At 41.1% G+C, this 19,159-nt stretch overlaps 5 protein-coding genes across 7 annotated transcripts in view; all 5 read right to left on the minus strand.

The window, feature by feature from the left end:
• Positions 1-2,316: 2,316 nt before the first annotated feature.
• The window catches only part of LOC125312457, a 30,476-nt gene continuing 13,633 nt past the window's right edge, over positions 2,317-19,159 (minus strand). Inside the window, exon 3 of the transcript XR_007197325.1 lies at positions 2,317-2,358. The gene's annotated coding sequence lies outside the window, so the exon portion shown is untranslated. The remainder of the gene's footprint in view (positions 2,359-19,159) is intronic.
• On the minus strand, positions 8,346-10,628 carry LOC115751655 (cytochrome P450 CYP82D47-like). Its single transcript, XM_030689604.2, has 3 exons — positions 10,094-10,628; positions 9,372-9,831; positions 8,346-9,123 (listed from the first exon to the last, which is right to left on the minus strand). The coding sequence occupies exons 1-3, from the start codon at positions 10,597-10,599 to the stop codon at positions 8,473-8,475; spliced, it is 1,617 nt and encodes a 538-aa protein (XP_030545464.1). The 5' UTR covers positions 10,600-10,628; the 3' UTR covers positions 8,346-8,472.
• LOC125313879 (cytochrome P450 CYP82D47-like) lies at positions 8,473-10,635 on the minus strand. Its single transcript, XM_048274795.1, has 3 exons — positions 10,094-10,635; positions 9,372-9,831; positions 8,473-9,123 (listed from the first exon to the last, which is right to left on the minus strand). Exons 1-3 carry the CDS (start codon positions 10,633-10,635, stop codon positions 8,473-8,475), a joined length of 1,653 nt encoding a protein of 550 aa, XP_048130752.1.
• On the minus strand, positions 12,365-15,124 carry LOC115751653 (B3 domain-containing protein REM16). 3 transcript variants are annotated; one of them, XM_048273713.1, is made up of 6 exons: positions 15,070-15,087; positions 14,928-14,983; positions 14,597-14,816; positions 13,372-13,930; positions 12,988-13,166; positions 12,365-12,888 (listed from the first exon to the last, which is right to left on the minus strand). In XM_048273713.1, exons 3-6 carry the CDS (start codon positions 14,807-14,809, stop codon positions 12,598-12,600), a joined length of 1,242 nt encoding a protein of 413 aa, XP_048129670.1. In that variant the 5' UTR covers positions 14,810-14,816; positions 14,928-14,983; positions 15,070-15,087; the 3' UTR covers positions 12,365-12,597. The 3 variants fall into 3 exon arrangements, with proteins under 3 accessions (XP_048129670.1, XP_048129671.1, XP_030545463.1); XM_048273714.1 differs by having other exon boundaries at positions 12,988-13,170; positions 13,376-13,930; positions 14,928-15,124; XM_030689603.2 differs by having other exon boundaries at positions 14,699-14,816; positions 14,928-15,119.
• Positions 12,598-18,871, minus strand: LOC115751605 (putative B3 domain-containing protein Os03g0621600). The gene is made up of 8 exons (XM_048274801.1): positions 18,790-18,871; positions 17,815-18,181; positions 17,655-17,749; positions 17,328-17,540; positions 14,730-14,858; positions 13,372-13,930; positions 12,988-13,166; positions 12,598-12,888 (listed from the first exon to the last, which is right to left on the minus strand). Exons 1-8 carry the CDS (start codon positions 18,856-18,858, stop codon positions 12,598-12,600), a joined length of 1,902 nt encoding a protein of 633 aa, XP_048130758.1. The 5' UTR covers positions 18,859-18,871.

Genomic DNA, 19,159 nt, shown 5'->3' on the forward strand with positions numbered 1-19,159 from the left:
AATAGAAAAAATATATGTAAAAATAGTAAAATTGTTCATGCCAGTTCATGTAACATAAGACGCTTGCATTTAGTGATTTCCGAACATAATTGGTCATACGAACAACATTGGCAAATCATGATATGTTTAGCACTAAATTAGCATAATTAAAATGTTTAAGACTGAATTGGCATAAGTATAATAGGTTTATGACTTTTTGTTTTATAATTTTCCCAAGGGAACACTTATATCTGTTTTAAATAATATGTATACGTAACGTAGTCTAAGAGGGAAAACCTGAAAGAAGACAATTCTGCCAAAATTGCAAAGTTCCTTTACCCTGAAAAAAACTCAGGTAGATGTAGTAGTACAATGGTAAATCCAAGCACATTAAGTTCATTATGAAAAAATGCGTACCTTTGGCAAGAGTTTATGAGTGAGTTCCCATGCACATTAAGTACATTAAGTTCTTTTGTAATTTTGATGGATACAGATGAGTGAGTTTATGTTAAGTCACTTAAATGCATTTAGTAGAACTCCTTTACTATTTTTACGTGGACAAAAGTAGTTTATAAAGAACATGGAAATCTCTAGAGCTTAATATACTTAAAACACTTACCACCCACCTGGGTGGCGCAGCTGGCTTGCGCACTCTTCCTCTCGCAAAAGGTCGAGTGTTCAAATCCCGGAGGCGTCGCGGGGTGACTTACCCGGTGGCACGTGTGTGGTGGCTAGCCCGTGTTGCCCCCGGGGTTTACCCCCCGGCTGCCGGCCGTGCGGGGGTTCCCTGGGTAATCAAAAAAAAAAAAAAAAAAATACTTAAAACACTTAAAAAAATGTAAAGTTAATTAATAAAACACAAATCAAATGATCTTCCGTGTAAATGTTCATCCATTGCGTTGTGTTCAATTCAAGAGGACATGCATCATGTACAGTACAGGTAAAAGGGATACCCTTAACACACCTATAAGACTTTACATCCCTTAGTCACAGACAAAACCACCAAAATGAACAAACCTACCAGGTCCCCATGCTCACCTATCCCAGGTTAAGAACTTAAGATGATATGGAATATTAAATCAAAACTACAAAATACAATCATGGGTTACAGAAAAATGTCTTACTCGATTTTATTGGAAAAGACTAATTAAAATGATGAGGTAAATAAGAACATTTCATATAAAAAGGAAAAAGGTAAAAAAAGAGAGTAAAATATACTTAAAAAATATTAAAATATTATGTCCCCGGACGGCCGGCGCTGTCTGGCCAACCAAAATTTACTGGATTGACTGAAATGAAACAATTGCAAAAAGGTTTAGACTGAATCGGCAAAAAAAAAAAAAGTTTATGACTGAATTGCCTCAATTGCAATAGGTTTACGACTTTTTTGGTAATTTTCTCTGCAATCAGCGCATTGAAAATCAAAATATTTCCTTGTTAAGTACATTTAACAAATGCTTTCCACGCACTCGTCAATAGTACTAAACAAAAAATAGCTACGGAACACCGTTTAGAACGTTTCATATAAAACTAGGTAAAAATATTAACTCAATTGATAGGGATTGGACCTTATCAATTTGGAATATAGCGAATTCAAAATTAAGGAAAGAAAATTATTTCCCGTGCATATGCGGAACATTGTGAATCACCTTTCTCCAGCCACGTTTTTCATGCAATTCACTTCATATTGTCCGTATGTTTTACCACTAATATACTTCAACTCACTCAAACAGAAAACTACAGTTCACGTTTTTCATGCAGTCCACTTCGTATCGTCCAAATGTTTAACCACTAATATTAAATTCAACTCACTAAATTAGAACCCCTGCAACAGAAATTACAATATAGCCGCTTGATCAAGATTTATGTATCTACAAATTAGAGCCAAAACTCAGAAAGAAATGCATATGATGCAGCAAGAGAAGGAAAGTAACTACTTAGAGAGAGAGAGAGAGAGAGAGAGAGAGATTTGAGTAACATATGCGTATTGTTAGTAAATATTCGTGTATTGTTTTTACTAACATAGAGCTGACAAAATTACATGCAACTGGACCAATTCTACCCGAGAGACTACCTTGAAAATCGGTCTCATTCCGATTCCAATAAATCTAAGCCACGGCCCACCGATGGAAGGGTCATAGAAGGTAAGCGGAGCAAGCGGTGTCGGTAAGCGAAACAGTGCCTTTGTCCGAGTGAAGAACCACTTGGGAACCAAACTAACTAGACTGAATTTGGAACCGGTTTCACAAAGCCCAAAACAACCTAGTTTTTCTCTTGGCATATTTTTCTCTATCTCTCTTGTTATCTTTTCTCTCCAACCCACTCAAGCACTTTGCGACTCTCTCTCTCTCTCTCTCTCTCTCTCTCTCTCTCTCTCAGCTCGCCCTTGCTTGTTTGAGGCTTGCAACTCTCACTTCTTCCCGACTCGCCTTTGCTCGTTCGCCCTCATTCATCTTTTACTCTAAACATGCTCATATTATATTGCTATAAAAAAATGAAATAAAAAAAAAGAACAAAAGAAAAATAGGTTCTTGGGCAGACCTGGAATCAAACCGGAAATCAAGGTAGATTCCAAAGTCAATTTCAGGGCAAACAAGGTAGGATCCAAGTTCCAAAAACTGAAAATCGATTCTTATATGGTAGATTTCAGGTTCCAATTGTGTAGCCTACCCACTCCAAAATTGATCGGCCCCAATAAAAGCAATACTTACAGGTACAGTTAGTTATTAAGCAGATGCAAGTACAAATCTTGCAACTTAACTAGAGCCATACATGGATTGATAGGATGTGGATGACAAGTACAAATCTTGCAACTTAACTACTTTTTAAGGAAGAGCATGTCACCTATGCAGCTTCCCCTCCTAGGAATTTTTTTTTTTTTTTTGGGTTGTTGGAGTTGGTGGGGGGGTCGAAATTCCTAAGACCATTGATTACTAATGCAAAGTACGATTGAAAAACAAATTATGTTCCAACTGAGCTTAAGAAGTTGCAAAGCCTCGAGGTAATTATTGATTATTCCCCGAGCGCTACGCGAAAAGCACATCCCACTTGTTATGAGAAAACGATTCCTGCATAAGTTTGGAGTAATTGCACCTTTTGTTCTGGATGACAGTGAAATCACATCTGCCTTTAATATTTCATCCAAATATCTAAACTTAGGTCTCTATTTTAAATAATTGATCACTTATAATAATTCCAAAGTCTTATGTGTTGGTTAATATTATGCTGGAGTTCTCATTTACGATGCATGAATCAAAGTATGACGAGTTAGGCCGGGCGAAAATTTATCGGTGCGGTGACGTTAAATGTATTAGGTACAATACAAACAATCGAGAAGAGGTGAATTGATTATTTAAGAAAACTTGAAACATTTTCGCATGAAGTGTTGGACATTGTGTAGAAAGTGCACTGGAATCATGCGCGTATTATAAACCGGTTATCTACGATCAAGAATATAAAGGAGTTAAACGGTTAGAAGAAATGCAAAGCATACTTATAGTGGTTCGGCCTATTCACTTGGCGGCCTACTCCACTTTCTCAGCTCTAATAGCATAAATCAATACTTACAAACGACAGCGATAATAAAAAGCAACAAATGCCACCTAAACTACCCAAAAAACGGACCAAGTTACTTACAATATATTTTTGACAAAGATATGAAAGGGGTATTCTATTTGGAAACTAATAATCCTGTTGATTTCCTAGTATTGTGGAAGATCAAATTGGAATTGGAAGTTGTTTTGTCGGCACAGAGGATAGGAATGAACGATCACTGTCGGCGGCCTCCCTTTCCACACCAGTGATCGGAATGTTCGGTTTGAGTCATAACTACTAGTCATTTCAAGTGAGCTCGTAATAACCCTACCATTGTAACCCTACCATTGGTTACAAGTTGGAATAAAACCGGAGTAATCTTACACTCGCGAGTCACGAGAGCGAAGAGGCGAAGAGAAGAGAATGGTGAAGAAAGACCAAAGTGCTATTTATTAAATGGATTGAAAGTAGATTTATAAATACTCATACGTGAAATATAAGAAGGCCCATTTAAATTAATGTAAGTTAGAATATGGGCTTGTCACACGTGAAACCCGTCTGTCTTAGCACGGGGCCGAAAAAGCTTCATATCATTTGCGATGCATGAACTAAGCCAGACGAGTTATGCTTGGCAATTATTTATCGGTGCCGACACATAGGCTTTTTTATTAGTAAAAAAGGGTGAGAATGGGCAACCAGCGCCGGCGACTTATCTCAGACGTTACTACAGGACAACGCATCTTAGACATTACTACAGGAATTCCACAATCATAATGTTCGACTTAAATCATTACCGTTACTCATTTTGAGCGAACTCACAGTCATCGTCAATTCATTGATGGATGCGCACACGTTGAACCAATGGCAAGGAGAAAATTGCCAACAAAGTCATTTTGAATATTTTTCATTAGTTGTTGCCAGAAAGGGAAAATTACCAAAAAAGTCATAATCCTATTGTAATTATGTCAATTTAGTCTTAAATCTTTTTTGTTAATTCAATCATAAACCTTTTACATTTATGTCAATTCAATCTATTTGGTCGGCCGACACCGACGTAAATAATCTTTAATAGTACTTTAATATTTTTCAAAATTTTTAATTATTTTTGTTTTTAATAACATTTTTTCTGTCTTTTTCTTTTCTTTTCTTTTCTTGTTAGGGAAGTAGGAGGCCGTTAGACAAGGACCTGCAAGCCCTCGCCGACCACCAAGCAATGGTCACAAGCCCTCGCTCGCAGCTGGGCGAAGGTCGCGACCCTCGCTGCGATCGGAAAGTAGCGAGGCCTCGTGGCCCTCACCCAATGGCTATCGACCTCCTACCAGCCCTAACAAATTAAATAAATAAAAAGACAAGAAAAAATTTATAAAAGAATAATTAAAAATTTTGAAAAATATTAAAATACCATTAAAAATTATCCACGTCGGTGTCAACCGACCAAATGGACTGAATTGACACAAAGACAAAAGGCTTAAGATTGAATTGGTAAAAAAAAAAGGTTTATGACCGAATGACATAATTACAATAGGTTTAAGACTTTTTTGGTATTTGTTCCTTGCCGGAAGCCTTGCTTATGCATAAATGCGTTGACAAACTCTTGTCCTAGTTTAATTTCGTTAATCAGCAAAATTTTTGGTACCTTCAAGTAACTCCGTACAGGTTTGCTTTTTCATTTGGAATCACTTTTCCGAAGAAGTTCCGGTGACGGAGTCGAAAAGTTAGTAAAGAACAATCGAAATTTAGGTAGAATCAAATTAAAAGTTTAGTCAACTTTTGGAGTAACAAGTGTGTCAAACAAATATGATGTTAATTAGGCTCCTTTTGTTTCGCGGAATAAGTTTTAGAAAAACATTTTTTTTCGAATTTTTTGGCGTTTGGTTTGTGAAAAATAAGCTAGTGTAAAAAAATATTTTTTACCCATAAGAAAAACTCATTCAAAAGTGAGGAAAATATATATATATTTTTTGAAGAGGAAAACATTTTCCTCATATTCCATTCCTCCTCTCTTTCAAATATTCTTTCTTTATAATGATTTTTTTAACTTTCTTTTTTGTTTTTTACTTATTTTTTAGAAATTCAAAAATTTTATAATTTTTTTTTCTCTTTTTAAAAAATATTTTCTTTTCTTTTCTCCTTCTTCCTCCTCCTTTCTCCACCTGCCATGCTTCCTCCGCCGATCGCGGACCTCGTCGACGGCCAACAACTCGTCAATCGCCCATGTCGTAGATCGATAAGCCCTAATCTCACCTGTGACCGATCGTCGACGGTTGTCGAGGCCAATGACTAGCCAAAATTAGAAGAGAGAGAGAGAGAGAGAGAGAGAGATAAAAAAAAAGATTTGAAATCTAAAAAAATGAAAAGAAAAAATAAAAGATATTAAAATGAGTCCATGGAGGAAAATCAAATCTGATTTCCATACCAAACGACGAAAAATATTTTTGGGTCTTTTTAGTATTTTAGCCAAATACCAAAAAGCATTATCATTTTCTTGGAAAATAACTTTCTTGAAAACGTTTTTCGAAAATCTCATTTTTTCGCAAAACAAACAAAGCATGAATGTAAGCTAGAGAAAACCAAGATGTCCGAAAAGATTGCTAAAATTAACTTGGGATGTTTTACTTCCATAATCATTTTAATTATTAGGGGTGAGCGGTTCCAACCGCTTCAGTATAGGTTCCACTTGAAACCTAGAACCTACTCTGCATATCTTGGAACTTAGAACCTACCGTGTCACAAGGTCTAAGGTCATACAGATTTCACTTATATTTTTAATTGGACGATTGTAGTGAATCATTACCTTTAATTACCACCATCTACGACTACAATCATTTACTTCAACTCATATTTAGACACACGAATAAATATGAAATATTAACAAAGTAAAAAACAGTCATAAATATAGCTGAAAATGGAAGCTCGGACTAGTGGTTATAGATTACATACTCATCACCGGACGTCATGGAATACCGCATGATCGCGCGAAGAAATATACCAAGAAAAATATAAAAATTTGTTACGAGTTACATTACAAATTTCATATTTCACCTATTTAGAACTTGAAACCTACCCGTCAAAATAAGTTTTTTCAATTTTTGGAACCTCGAATGTACCCTCCATACCTTGAAATCTAGAGCTAGACTAATTCCTCACCGGTCCGATTCCAGGTTCCAGATTCCAGATTCTACCCTAGAATCATGCTTATCCCTACTACTTCTTTTCCTCTATACTTTTTATCATGGATCGAGATTCTATTCTTCCTTTTCTGGTTAATAGATGAAATAAGCCCCACTTTCTTTCCCGTAGGAACATCTGGGCCTCCGATTTTAGCCAAGCGGCCGGCCTCAGCGATTTACATACCTCACGCTTTTACGGAAAGAATTACATGATGCTGATTTGAATAAAATCAAAACATATTTCATATGGTTATTTAATGAAGAAAAAGATAATATATCTGCTCCATAATATAAGAGATCGTTACACGTGACCTTAGGATTATTTAATGATTTGTTTATCCTCACTTATATGTAATTTAAGAAAATCCGATAAAATCATATGCAAAGATGATAGCGACGATATGTTTTACATGGGTTATGCATCTCTTATTCTCAAAGCATCCTTATTACTACCTTTTTTTTTGGGGGGGGGGGAGGGGGCGCAGTCGAAATACCAATTTCAATAGTTGGTTAGTGACAAAACATATGACTCGTTACAGCAATATGAGAGGAATATTATTAATCAACGTCTCCATAGCATTTGTTAAACAACCCCGATACATAAAAGTTTATCATTTTCAATGCATCTTTTTACTCATATTGTATGTAATCAATGCATCGGAAACGAAGAATGTCCTCAAGAAACTCGTTAGTCAAATTCATATGATATGCACGACATGTCTATAACCAAAATATCAATACGGTTTTGTACCGAAGATTAATCATTTATAGATGAGGGGGTGTGTGAACTTTTGATATGGGGAAGCCATGTTTGTCGCCGTTGATGGAGATAGAGGTCACTTGTGTAATCAGTAACTTACAAAAAACATTCGTATTATTATGAGACAACCGGCTAGGAAAAGTTTACACGACTCTGCATCGCACTAGTCGACAAATATAACAAGATGACAACCGGGTCAATCCATTCATCTTGTTGAATCTGATCGCACAATCGCCGTTCCCTGGAGGCTATCTCCAGCAAGACATGACATGAAAATGACCCGGCACATAATTTAGTTTGGATTAGTCCAAGATTCCCACTAGCTCTGGGAGTTCAATCATCAAGTGCAGAACAACGGGACTTTCCACTCCATAGATATTTATCAGGTTTGCTCTGAAAGTCCTCATGACTAACGTAATTTACGGAAGTCTGTTTTCTAGAAGTAATTCTGAAATGACAGCTACTACCATGACAATCTGATCATACTATTATTATTTCTAACTCTATAATTTTTCAATTAATGAGTACTTTATACAAAACACGCGATGATGATGTGTGGATCTATGATCAGAAATAACTAATAGTACTATTACATTGTCACGAAAGTATTTCCATTCTGAAATTGAAGGATTTCTTTCTTAAATAAAGCAATGGAACAAAAAAAAAAGTAATGTCACAGTAATAATCCTGAACCAAACTTAGGGTTAATAATTCATGCCTACGTATCAAATTCGAGTTAATTGAGCCGATTGCATGTCCCTGCAAAACCTTGTAATTTTTTATTTGCTATAAAAATTAAATTTTTTTTTTGCTAGAAGCTGTAAAAAATAATTTGTTCTATGGGAAAATTGTCCAAAAAGTACTAAACCCCGTTGCACTTTTGCCAATTCACGCATATTTTCTTTAAAGGGTCTGTAATGATATCCTCGATATATCTGCATCACCCTCAAAATCTCAGGACTTATTTACATTGACATGAAGCTCCTGATATTATTTGGATTTATTCTTTCTTCTTGGTCGATAGCGGACCTAATTCACAGAAGATCCAAAACCATCGTACGCAGCAGGAGACAACCGAGGCCTCACCGTAACTCGAAGCGGAGTGGCCTTGCCGATGGTCAACCCAGCAACCGCCGTCATATCCACGGCGCCATTGTCTCGAGCGGTGCTCACATCGAACCCGTGCAGCAAACTGGCCAGCGTCAGCTGCACCATTTGAACCCCGAAGTTTGCCCCGGGACAAGCCCTGCGGCCACCCCCGAACGGGATGAGCTCGAAGTGCTGGCCCTTCATGTCCATGTCCTTACACGTGCCGGCCAAGAACCGCTCAGGCTCGAACTCGTCAGGCCGCTCCCAGACGCGCGGGTCCCTCTGGAGCTTCCACAGGTTGGTGATGAGCCGCGTGCCAGCGGGGACGCGGTACCCTTGGATGGTGCAGTCCTGGGTTAACTCGCGCATGCCCGAGAGAGGGCCGGCCGGGTACAGGCGGAGGGTCTCTTTGACTATGGCTTGGACGTAGGGGAGCTTGCTCAGGTCCGACTCTTTGACCAGCCTGTCCCTTCCTACGTGGACATCCAGCTCAGCTTGGGCCCTCTTGATGGCGAGCGGGTTGTTCAGGAGCAAGGCGAGAGCCCATACTAGGGTGACGGCGGTCGTGTCCGTGCCTCCTGCGACCAGAGTCTGGAACATCAATTAGTAAAGTCCACTAGGAAGACAATAACTGCTAGTCTACAGGGATTGATCAAAATTCTTTGTGATCAATCATACAAATGTATGATTTTTCCAGTGTTCAATATGTCAAAAGCTTCTAAGCTAGTGAAATTTTGTAGCATCCCATGTATTTGGGTCTGCAAACCTTCAAAAATGAAGTAAAATCCAACACGGCAAGGAAAAGAAAATATATGTTGTAAGAGAGGAGAATCCAATACCATGGTTGTGGCTTTGTTGATCGTATCAGCATCAACATCCTCTGCCTTCGACTCATCTTGGACAGAAAGCAGAACGTCCATGAAGTCCTGCTCGACAGTAGCACCACCCGATGAAGGCTCCTCCTCCTCCTTCTTCTGGCGATGCTCCTCCAGCCATTCCTGAAAGATACTGTCCATCTCTTTCGCGGTCCTCTTCATGGCCTTCTGATGCCCTCCCACGTCGAGCCACTCCATAAAAGGGACGGCGTCTGCCACCACAAACAACCCCGCCAGGTGGAAAAACTCCCTCATCGCCTTCAGGCACCGCCGCGCCTTCCCCTCGTCGCCCCCTGCCGCACCACCGATGGCGTACCGCTTCCCCACGACCATTCGCAGGATCACGTTCAGGGTCAAGTTCCCGAACCACTGTTTCATCTCCACTGGGGCAAGGTCCGCAGCATCTTTTGTCTCGATCCACCTCCTGATCAGGGAGTAATGGTTAACTTCATAAAAGGTGCATCTAATTTGTGCTCATAGCTCATAGATTTGGTCGATTAATGTTTACTGGAAGTGGAAGTAATGCAACCTAGCATGATCCACCGGCTATGTACTGTGTCCTTAAACTCACTCTGTTAATCTAGTCTATGCATAGGAAATCAAGGTAAGTCCGATGAGTTCTCTCTTATTCGGAGACATCAGATGGTGTAATTATATGGATTACTTTCAAACTTGGTCTGGCCTACCTGTACATAGCTTTCAACCAAATCTCCATCTCTGACTCTCTGATATGGCTCAGCAGCTCAAGCCGGCGATTGGAGAGCAGCCCCAAGGCCGTTACTTTCCTCATCTCGCGCCAAAACACCCCATACGGGGCAAACCCGAAGTTCGCATAGTTATATCCCAAGAGCTTCCCGTTAATGAGCTTGGGACGTGAAGAGACCGCGACGTCGTGCACCGTGTAGCACTCCTTGGCCGCCTCCCAACTGCAAACCACCAACGCCGGGTGCATGCCCACACGGATCCTGAAGATGGGCCCGTATTTGTTGGCCAGATCACCCAAGGCCTCGTGTGGAAGTTTGGGTCCTGCTAGCAGGTGGAGATGGCCGAAAAGGGGCCACTTTCCGGCTGCTTCCGGCGGTAGTTTGTCTTTGCCGGCTCTGGATGACCTCCAGAGTAACCAAACCGTCAAGAGCAAGGCCGTTAGGATTCCGATAGTGCTGGCGTCAAGGCACGAGAAGAGGAGATTCATGGTGGCTCTCAAGAGCAAAGTCCATTGTTCTGTCATATTCGGTTTTAGCAGTCTATAAAAGGTACTCTCACTTACATATGTGTGTCCTTATCAAAATCACCTAAAAATCTAGGAAGAAAACATACGTAAATTTTGTCTAGTCTGCTTATAGGACAGGTGGTCTCCATCAGCTTAAGTGGCTCCTTTTGCAAGGTTATCACTTTCAATGTGTTTTTGGAAAAGTCTACGATGAGGAAAAATTCAGCAACTGTCGTTATTCTAGCAGAAGGAGACAAGCGCCGCTTCACCGTGACTTCAAGCGGAGTGCCCTGGTCGACGGTCAGCCCAGCAGCAGTAGTCAGTCATATCCAGAGTGTTATTGCCTCGAGCGGTCCTCACATCAAACCCGTTGAAATATGACACGGAAGCTAATTAAGACCTCGTAAATAAGTCAATGTGAAAAATCCAGAGAAATAACGAGAAACGATAAAGGATACCAGATTACGTGGTTCGGTCCGAATATCGATACCTACATTCAAGGAGAGAGTCAGTAAGAATAATACACTATAATCGGAGAATCGAAATTACAATCGCTCAATACGTTCGTATTTCCCACATCTAGATTATATACAAATCCTAAGTGTTTACAAATAAAATAACTCACAAGTGGATATAATAAAACTCACGAACCACAAAATTGAATTGCGTTCAAAACTCCTCGCAATCAAAGAGAGAACGTCGCTTGATCATTGTCTTCCTTCGTTGTTAATCTCTTCTTGCGCGGAGTCCACTGTGCGGCTCGGTGTTAGTAAAAGAAAGAAATCCTCCTTTCTCTTTTATTTCTTTCTTTCCTCTCTGGTGAAGATTTTCTTTTGTAATGGGACCCACCGACTTCTTTTCTGTTGAAGGACGTCCAAATCGTGGTCCACCGTCGAAGGTGAATATTTTCCTGCACAATCCAATCCGGCGGTGTTCTCACTTTTCTTCCTTCATTGGATAAAGCAAAATATTATCTAACCGCAATATACGATTAAGATATCTTGTGCATATCCACTAGTTAGTTCGTGTTATCCAATACGAGACGTTCCACGTCCATCAAATCGAAACAATTTTCGTAAACGGGTCAAATTCGAGATATAATTTAACAGAATCCATGCAATAAACTGGCCAGTGTCGGCTATGCCATTTGAACCCCCCAAAGTTCGCCCCGAGACAAGCCCAAGGACCGCCCCCAAACGTCCTTATGTGCACCGGCCAACAACCGCTCGGGCTTGAACTCATCGGGCCGCTCCCAGATGCGCAGATCCTAACGTTGGGAACATAAGACATGTCATTGGCAATGCTTGACACAAAGTCTCTCTTCTTGATTATTATTCTTTGACCGTGCAATGTGTCGAAAGCTTTAAACTGGTGAAATTTTGAAGCATCCATATGTTTGGGTTTAAAACCTTCAAAAATAGAGTAAAATCTAATGTTGCAAGGAAAAATGTAGCGTAAGAAATGCTTTTTCGGAGCTATCATGTTACCATGTGCTCCTGGATACTATGATAATGGCAGATTGCTTCATCAACTGACAATGAAGGACATTTTCGGTATGACCTGTATCAGATGAAATTCGCAATGTGGGTTTTTGCTTGACCTTGTACCAGCTGAAATCCTGTAATTTTCATATACAGCGAAGAGAAAAGAGTGCCTTGAAAGAATTCTCACTAGGCTGCTGGCTTCGCCTAACGCTAAGGGCTTCTAGGTCGAACGGAATTTGCTTTACTGAAACACCATAATCTCGGCACACATTGAGTTCGACGTCATGTATATACTACATATATGGAGCCCCTTCACAGAATTGACCAGTGTTCAACACCTAAAATAAAACACAATAAGAAGATGCTGTCCGTTGCTCAAGAGTAGCCAAATTGCCAAACAGCTCCGAATCCAACCATGGCCAACACAGTCAAAACAGTTATGGGAAAAGAGTTGCACCGTTCGACCAGACCATCTTAAGATAGCTTTTAATGGCATCTAGACAGGGAAAGAAGTCACCAGGGTCAGAGGGACCACGTCCTCGACCACGCGGAAGATGGTGACATCCAGGACGATGTTCTTAGCGATGCTGTTTGCGAGCTCGAACAGGCACACATCAGATTGCTCCAAGTTGTTCTCCAAAGCAAAGTTCTTCCATCCAGAAGACAGACCCCCACTCCCACGCCCCGTGAGCCTGTACCGGGCACGCCATGTGCCCTCGCCAACACGAAGAATCAAATCCTGGTTGCGGCGATCCATATGCGTTGTTGCCCAATCAGTAGGAATTGACTGTGTAGCAAAGAGATCAGCAATGAATATCACAAATTAGCTAGAAAGGCTGTGAAGTATAAGGAGCTAATAGAATGGACTAGGAGTACAAAGACTTACCAAATAAAATCTCTTATAGACGTGCGTGGGTCGCATAACTACCAGGAAGCTATCGCTTGATGCTGCAGCCCGCGCAAGCTTGAAAGCGGAGGATTCCTCCTCTTCTGTGACAGGTCTTCTGTTGGATGTGTAAACTGGAGAGCCCCGTGAACCGATAAACAGGGCCTTTGGTGTAGAATCTGTCATGTGCATACATAAAAAAAAGTGAACAATTAGAACCTTGGGCTGCTGATGGAGTACTTCTGAGAGAAAAACTAGAACTCCATTTAGGAATTTACACTTGTGGCATTATAGTTTCTATCTACTATCCATCTTGTTTTATTTGCACTGAATAAATCAAAAGACATATTTTCATCGCATGTGAGTAGTTCTTAAGTCAAATACCCGGTTTTTCCTCCAGACAATCAAAAGCGACAGACACTTTCTTTTTTGGAGTAGCCTTCTTCTTATTATGTGGCTTCCCCGAAGCACCCACCTCGACCAAGTTTTCAGAAGCTTTAGCTTGAGATAAGATATTGCAATCAGCTACTGTCACAGTCCCATCCTTCCAAGGATCCTCAGTAAGAGTTCGTTTGACATCATAAGACGCAGGGGTATGCACAGCCTCCACTGCAGAATCCCCGAGTTTTCGCTTTGTACCGCATTCTTTGTCCATCGGTTTGTGGCTGCATCTTTTATGGAAATACGCAGCCTCCTTCTCGCACAAACTATGCTGGTTGAACACTAAGACATTGAAAGAGGACTCTCCATTGTACCTGAATACTAAAATATCATTCTTCTCCAGAGCATGATCTTTCACGAAATCTTGCCAACCATGTTTGAAAAGCAAATTTTCATCATCAGCCACGGTGCCAACTGTCCATGTCGCGCCACTAGGACCCTTTAAGACCACATTCTCAGGTAACTTGCTTCTCAGATTCTCAGCAAATTTTTTGGGTATGGCCTGTGCACAGAGAAAATCTAACTACTTACTTTCGAGAGAAGGGACCACGACAAAATATGCCACGAAACCAGTGAACTCAACAAGAATCAAAATCATTGAAGAAAGAATCAACATTGATAAGTAAATTGACATCCAGAACTACAGCTGAGATCATTTCCAGCGAGCAAAATATAAACGTCATTGGCATCTTGATGGTCACAGGGATTTTGTGTTGTGGCCATCATTGTTATCTAATATCAGTCGTGCCTCTCACAGGTATGACTCTGCTTTATGGTCCCCAAAGCAAGTTTGACCGACTCATGCTTGCCACCATATTGACATAAATGAAAGCATAGTACCACTAACACAATGCGATTGGGATTCTTGTCACTCTTTTATGAACCGGGGTTTCTCTAAGACAATACTTAGGGCCACCCAGGACCTCCTCCCCTGTAACAACCTGTTTGTGATGGGTCGGATGGATTCTTGCGCGACCCAATTGGTGTAATCGGTGTTTCAAAAGGCTTATAAACTCAACATTGCGAAAGAAAATTTGTGATCGGCAACTTATTATGAGGAAAAATTTAGTAACTGATGCTGTTGCTGACTTAACCTAAGTCTGCCACTCTGGCCTACAGCAAGCCATAATCAACGAAGGCGCCCTCTTTTTAAGCCAACAAGGTCCACCTTCTTCAGTTTCCAAGCTGGTTTAACCACAAAAAAAAAGGGTTTTTTTTTTTTCCTTTCCTCTTGCTGGAAATAAGAGGAGTGAATGGAGGGAGGACTCACGAGCTGCTGATGAAAGTCCCCATGAAGAAACTGGCAGAAATGGATGGAATGGAAATGGGTCCAGTAGATCTCCTCTTCCCAGCTTCTGCATTCCTTGCATGTCCCCTCCATTTCTGACCTGGAAATCAAGAAACTTGTTACAGAACAAGAACGACTCAATCTGAAGAAATGTTCAAGAAATTGGAAGCAAACACTGAAATGAGAGAGAGTAAATGAATAACATTCCTACTCAAAAGTGCTGAGCAAAGATCGTTTCAAGAAGCTTGAGAAATTTCTTTTACCCTCCTGTCAGCGTGAGCCCTAACGCAAAAGGAACAGGTCAAGAGCACGAATCATCACTGGGGAGCGAAACCAAACCAGTAGTTACTTACTGTTACGCGGGAGTTAATGACGTTATGGGGTGGAGTGGAGTTACGGCATAAACGGGAGATTAATTAGTCAAGCCGGAGATACCCCCCCAAGAAGAAGATGTTGGTTCATCCCGTAAACCCCACGTGGCTTCCACCGACACAGCACACTGTTGCCGTCAAAGGACTCGGAGCTTGTCTCTTTAATTGCTGTTGACGTTTTAAAGCGTGGCAAAATCCCAAGAGGCAAGGGTTGAGCGATAGGACCGACCGAATCGGAAATCCTCCGGATCGAGTCGAAATGGCTAGCTACGTTCGGTTTCAAGATCTCCATTCGATTTTCGTCCATGAAATTGAAATCGGTAATTATCGGTACAGTTTCATAAAGAATCGAGACAGCCGGACCGATCCGATCCGATTAGTAATCCATTATTAAAATTAAAGTCCATGATGCTCTTCCTTATTAGTAATCCCTTGGTTCGGGAACCGGATCGGTCCGGTCCGATCCTTTATCTCAGAAACTAGGAATCAATTTTTTCGATCATGTTCTCAATTTTCTAGATGGAATCGGATTGGATCGGGAACGGATCACCGACCGACTCTCCCAAGCGGATGATGAACTTCCGTCAAGCGCCATCGTCCATTGAGCACGCGATGGTCACGTGCCAATCAAACCCTAAACGCCCCACCAAGAGAGCAAAATCCCTAAATCGTGAAATCTCCAAATAAGTATGAAGGGTCTTTTGGAATTTTGAGAACATACGGGTAATTGACTCATGGGTCTGCACAAAGACTTGACCACCATTTGGACGATTGACTTTTATATATATACACACACAACACTAGCTTCAGAGATTGGACACTTATCTGAGTAGCATCGATACCGGCACGACATACCAACACGTCCTTCTTAAAAATAGAGAATTCTGACATATTGAGACACATTGTATATTAAATGTATATTTTTATAAATGCGTTATAAATTGTATATGCGATGAGTTCCTTCTTTTTCTGTTATATCATGATTATTTTATTTTTTTTGTTCAACGACTGTATTAATTTTGATGAATGAATATATATGACTTAAGTATTTATGTTTCTGATATAATTTATTGAAAATGATTAAAATTGTCGGGATATTGGACTCACGTGTCGCTAGCGTATTTGGAGCACTAATCATTGATCGATCACATGTAGGAGAGTGTCGAGAGAGCGTCGGAAAGTGTTGAACAAGACACGTAGATCCCCAGTGCTTCTTGGACAGTTCTAATACTCAAAATCAAAGGCGGATAAGATTGCTTGCGTAAAGCATTGATTATACTGACGATGCAAGCTCCATTTGTCCTCTATTTGATTTTGACTTTACAGCCTACGCATTTTGACTTCTTCTAAATAAAAAAAAACAAATTAAAACTTGGCACATTGACAATTAGATGAAGATATGAATTTTCTTCACAAAATTTTATTATTTGACCAGAAAAAATCTTTTTTTTTATTCTTAATCTTAGGCAAACAAGATTAATATAACTCGAGAACGGAATTATGCATACAGTTATTGTATCATATGAAAATCCTTTTCCCCATAGGATCGCAAGTAAATTTTACACTTTTAAATTCTCTGATCGAATCGAACTTTTTACAGTGATAGAGGTGCCAATTTTCACTTTTCTCTTTTGTCTTTTTAAATAACTTATAACTCTATTTTGTTGCTGGATCGATGTTCCTGTCGCCGGACGACGCCCGGATACCGTAAAATTCACTATTCCGGCTGGGAAAATGTCGACCGAAGCAGATAAAGAGGCGATCACCGGATAAGAGCAAAGGTCGAGCCCGTTGGTCGCGTTGATGATGGTGATGCAATGTGGCTCACCGGACAAGAACCAAAGCCCATCAAGACGAAGTTGTCGCTCTAAAACTGTAGAGAGAGAGAGAGAGAGAAAGAGAGACAGACACCATGTTCGTGGCGAACCAGACAAGAACCAAACCCCATCACGACGAAGTTCTCGCTCAGAGAGAAACAGACACCATATCGTCTGTTTTTGTCTCTTCTGGGATTGTCTTCAGAGAATGAACGAGAGGGAAAGTGAAAAAAGATAACCATCATCTTGATTTGATGGGGCATGGAGTCACAAATGGAAGTCCAAACATTGAAACGATTTTAGATGACATGAAACTGATTTAGCCATCGTCTTTTGACTGTAGAAAATAAAGTTCAGCTCCCTTAAATTTGCTTCCTCCTCCTATGCCCTAGAAATGCGGACTCGCAGCAAAGATGGACTCACGAGCTCGAAAGTGCAAGTGTCGCCTTCCTCGACCCGATTGTCGCGGACAAAAGTGCGCAAGCCTTTGCTCAAACACCAGTAGCCGCGGTTGATTATGTCCTTCCTACGGATCATCGACACCGGCCACTTCTTCCCTCCTCCATCGCACAGCATGATGTTCACACGATCTTCCCGCTCCCCAATATGGTGGTTGCAAAACCATTTAGGAATAGGCTGTCGACACCAGTGAGAAGCAATTTAAATCTATCAAAACAAAAGACAAGCCGAATAGGAAATGCAACTGAGCGGATCGTATCAAAAGAGATAGGATTGTAGGGTCGAACTTACGAAGAGGGCTTGCTTAATGTGGTGTGCTTTTAAAGTTATCTGAAAAGAAACGCGATCTGTACCAGAAGATCCACATGCTCCATCTATGTCTCTCTCTGAAAAGGTCATTAATTAAAACTTTAGCACGAAAAAGGCATAAAGAAAATGTATCCAAACCAACTATAACATTCGCTAATATAAGCTGCGGGCTTTTTTTTACCAGGTTTGATCAGACTGGCCCCATTAGATCTAATTGCCTTGCTACTGACTCGATGAGAATTCTGAGCATGAAAAGAAGCTTCCCTCGGGCTCATAGTCGGGTCAAACACTTGCACCTTGAAACCGGCTTCTCCGTCGTACTGGAAGATCAGGAAGTCCCCAGTTTGTACGGAATGATCTTTCACGAACTTGGGCCACCCTCCACCGAAATAAAGCGTGCCCTCTTCTTTGATCAGGTCGACCATCCAGGAATCGCCGCCCGGGCCGGTTAGCGAAATCGCTCGAGGCCTCTGGTCTTTGATGTAATCTACAACGGCTGGTGGGATTTTCTGTGGAGATTAAAGAAGATGCTCAGAACCTCAAACATGAAACTCTATCGCATATTAAGGCCGCTCCGGATAAGCATTTACAGACGAGATTTCATGATTAAAACGATGAAGATTTTCTGTACAAAACGCTCCGGAATGTATGCTACTAACAAAGGCTGAATGTACAGAGAACAACCCATGAAAACGAGCTACTTTTTTGTTTTTTTTTTGTGTGTGTTGGCTCAACACTTCTAGTTACGGCTCTCCAAAAGTTAATCGTGCGCCAAAGAGAAAATGGCTGAAAGAAGAACAACCAGTCTAACTAAAGGAAGTTTAGTGCACGTCCATTTTTTTTTTCTTTTGTGGGCTCTGTTGCTTTAGAAACCTGTGCAAAGGGAGCCGTGGTTTCCGGATGTTGGCTCTCTCGCGGCGGACCTTCTGCCGCAAGCCCCTACCTCTGGGCGGCAGGTCACTGAGGCCGCCAGAGCCAGCCACAGCGAAGTTAAACCAATAAAACGAAGACTAGAACCGAACAAGAAGACCAAAGGAACGAATGTGGCCGAATGAGGTGGTCCATGCAGCGGTGTTCGCATGAACATAAAAATCGCAAAGAAGAAGAAGCGACGTACCATTCGTTCGGAACTGTGCTCGGCCAAGAAAAACTTGAAGAACGACGGTGGTTTCCCTGCATCCTCCATGGTTGGTGTATTGTTCTTGAGCGTTGCGTGCCTTAGACCGTTAACCACCGTTCAGTGAGCCGCGGCCGGCAACGGCGGTGGCTCTGTCTCGAGGTCGGAGAAGGAAAAAGGGTCAATGGAAGAGAGAGAGAGAGACTCCGGGAGCAACTTTCTGCCAAAAAAGACATCCCTTTCCCCCGATCAGCATCATGCGAAGTCAGACGAAAGGGAAAAAAGAGAAACCCCAAGCGCCCCACTAAATCGGGAAATCTTCAAATCTGAGAGGAAAGAGGAGGGGAATCGTGAAGGAGCATTATTATCT

Source organism: Rhodamnia argentea, chromosome 2 (genome assembly GCF_020921035.1).
Source record: "Rhodamnia argentea isolate NSW1041297 chromosome 2, ASM2092103v1, whole genome shotgun sequence".
NCBI lineage: Eukaryota > Viridiplantae > Streptophyta > Magnoliopsida > Myrtales > Myrtaceae > Rhodamnia > Rhodamnia argentea.

What these genes read in the sequence shown, in the direction of transcription:
- LOC115751655 (XM_030689604.2), bottom strand. Translation starts at nt 10,599, where the DNA reads ATGAATCTCCTCTTCTCGTGCCTTGACGCCAGCACTATCGGAATCCTA. An exon ending in TGGTTGAAAGCTATGTACAG is followed by an intron (nt 9,832 to 10,093) that starts GTAGGCCAGACC and finishes CTCCCTGATCAG; the next exon opens with GAGGTGGATCGAGACAAAAG. An exon ending in TCAACAAAGCCACAACCATG is followed by an intron (nt 9,124 to 9,371) that starts GTATTGGATTCT and finishes TTGATGTTCCAG; the next exon opens with ACTCTGGTCGCAGGAGGCAC.
- LOC125313879 (XM_048274795.1), bottom strand. Translation starts at nt 10,635, where the DNA reads ATGACAGAACAATGGACTTTGCTCTTGAGAGCCACCATGAATCTCCTC. An exon ending in TGGTTGAAAGCTATGTACAG is followed by an intron (nt 9,832 to 10,093) that starts GTAGGCCAGACC and finishes CTCCCTGATCAG; the next exon opens with GAGGTGGATCGAGACAAAAG. An exon ending in TCAACAAAGCCACAACCATG is followed by an intron (nt 9,124 to 9,371) that starts GTATTGGATTCT and finishes TTGATGTTCCAG; the next exon opens with ACTCTGGTCGCAGGAGGCAC.
- LOC115751605 (XM_048274801.1), bottom strand. Translation starts at nt 18,858, where the DNA reads ATGGAGGATGCAGGGAAACCACCGTCGTTCTTCAAGTTTTTCTTGGCC. An exon ending in ACACTTGCACTTTCGAGCTC is followed by an intron (nt 14,859 to 17,327) that starts GTGAGTCCATCT and finishes ACATTTCTTCAG; the next exon opens with ATTGAGTCGTTCTTGTTCTG. An exon ending in TCTATAAGAGATTTTATTTG is followed by an intron (nt 12,889 to 12,987) that starts GTAAGTCTTTGT and finishes TTTGCTACACAG; the next exon opens with TCAATTCCTACTGATTGGGC.
- LOC115751653 (XM_048273714.1), bottom strand. Translation starts at nt 14,809, where the DNA reads ATGGAGGGGACATGCAAGGAATGCAGAAGCTGGGAAGAGGAGATCTAC. An exon ending in CAGCTTGGAAACTGAAGAAG is followed by an intron (nt 13,931 to 14,596) that starts GTGGACCTTGTT and finishes CTCTGTGCACAG; the next exon opens with GCCATACCCAAAAAATTTGC. An exon ending in TTGATTGTCTGGAGGAAAAA is followed by an intron (nt 13,171 to 13,375) that starts CCGGGTATTTGA and finishes TGTATGCACATG; the next exon opens with ACAGATTCTACACCAAAGGC.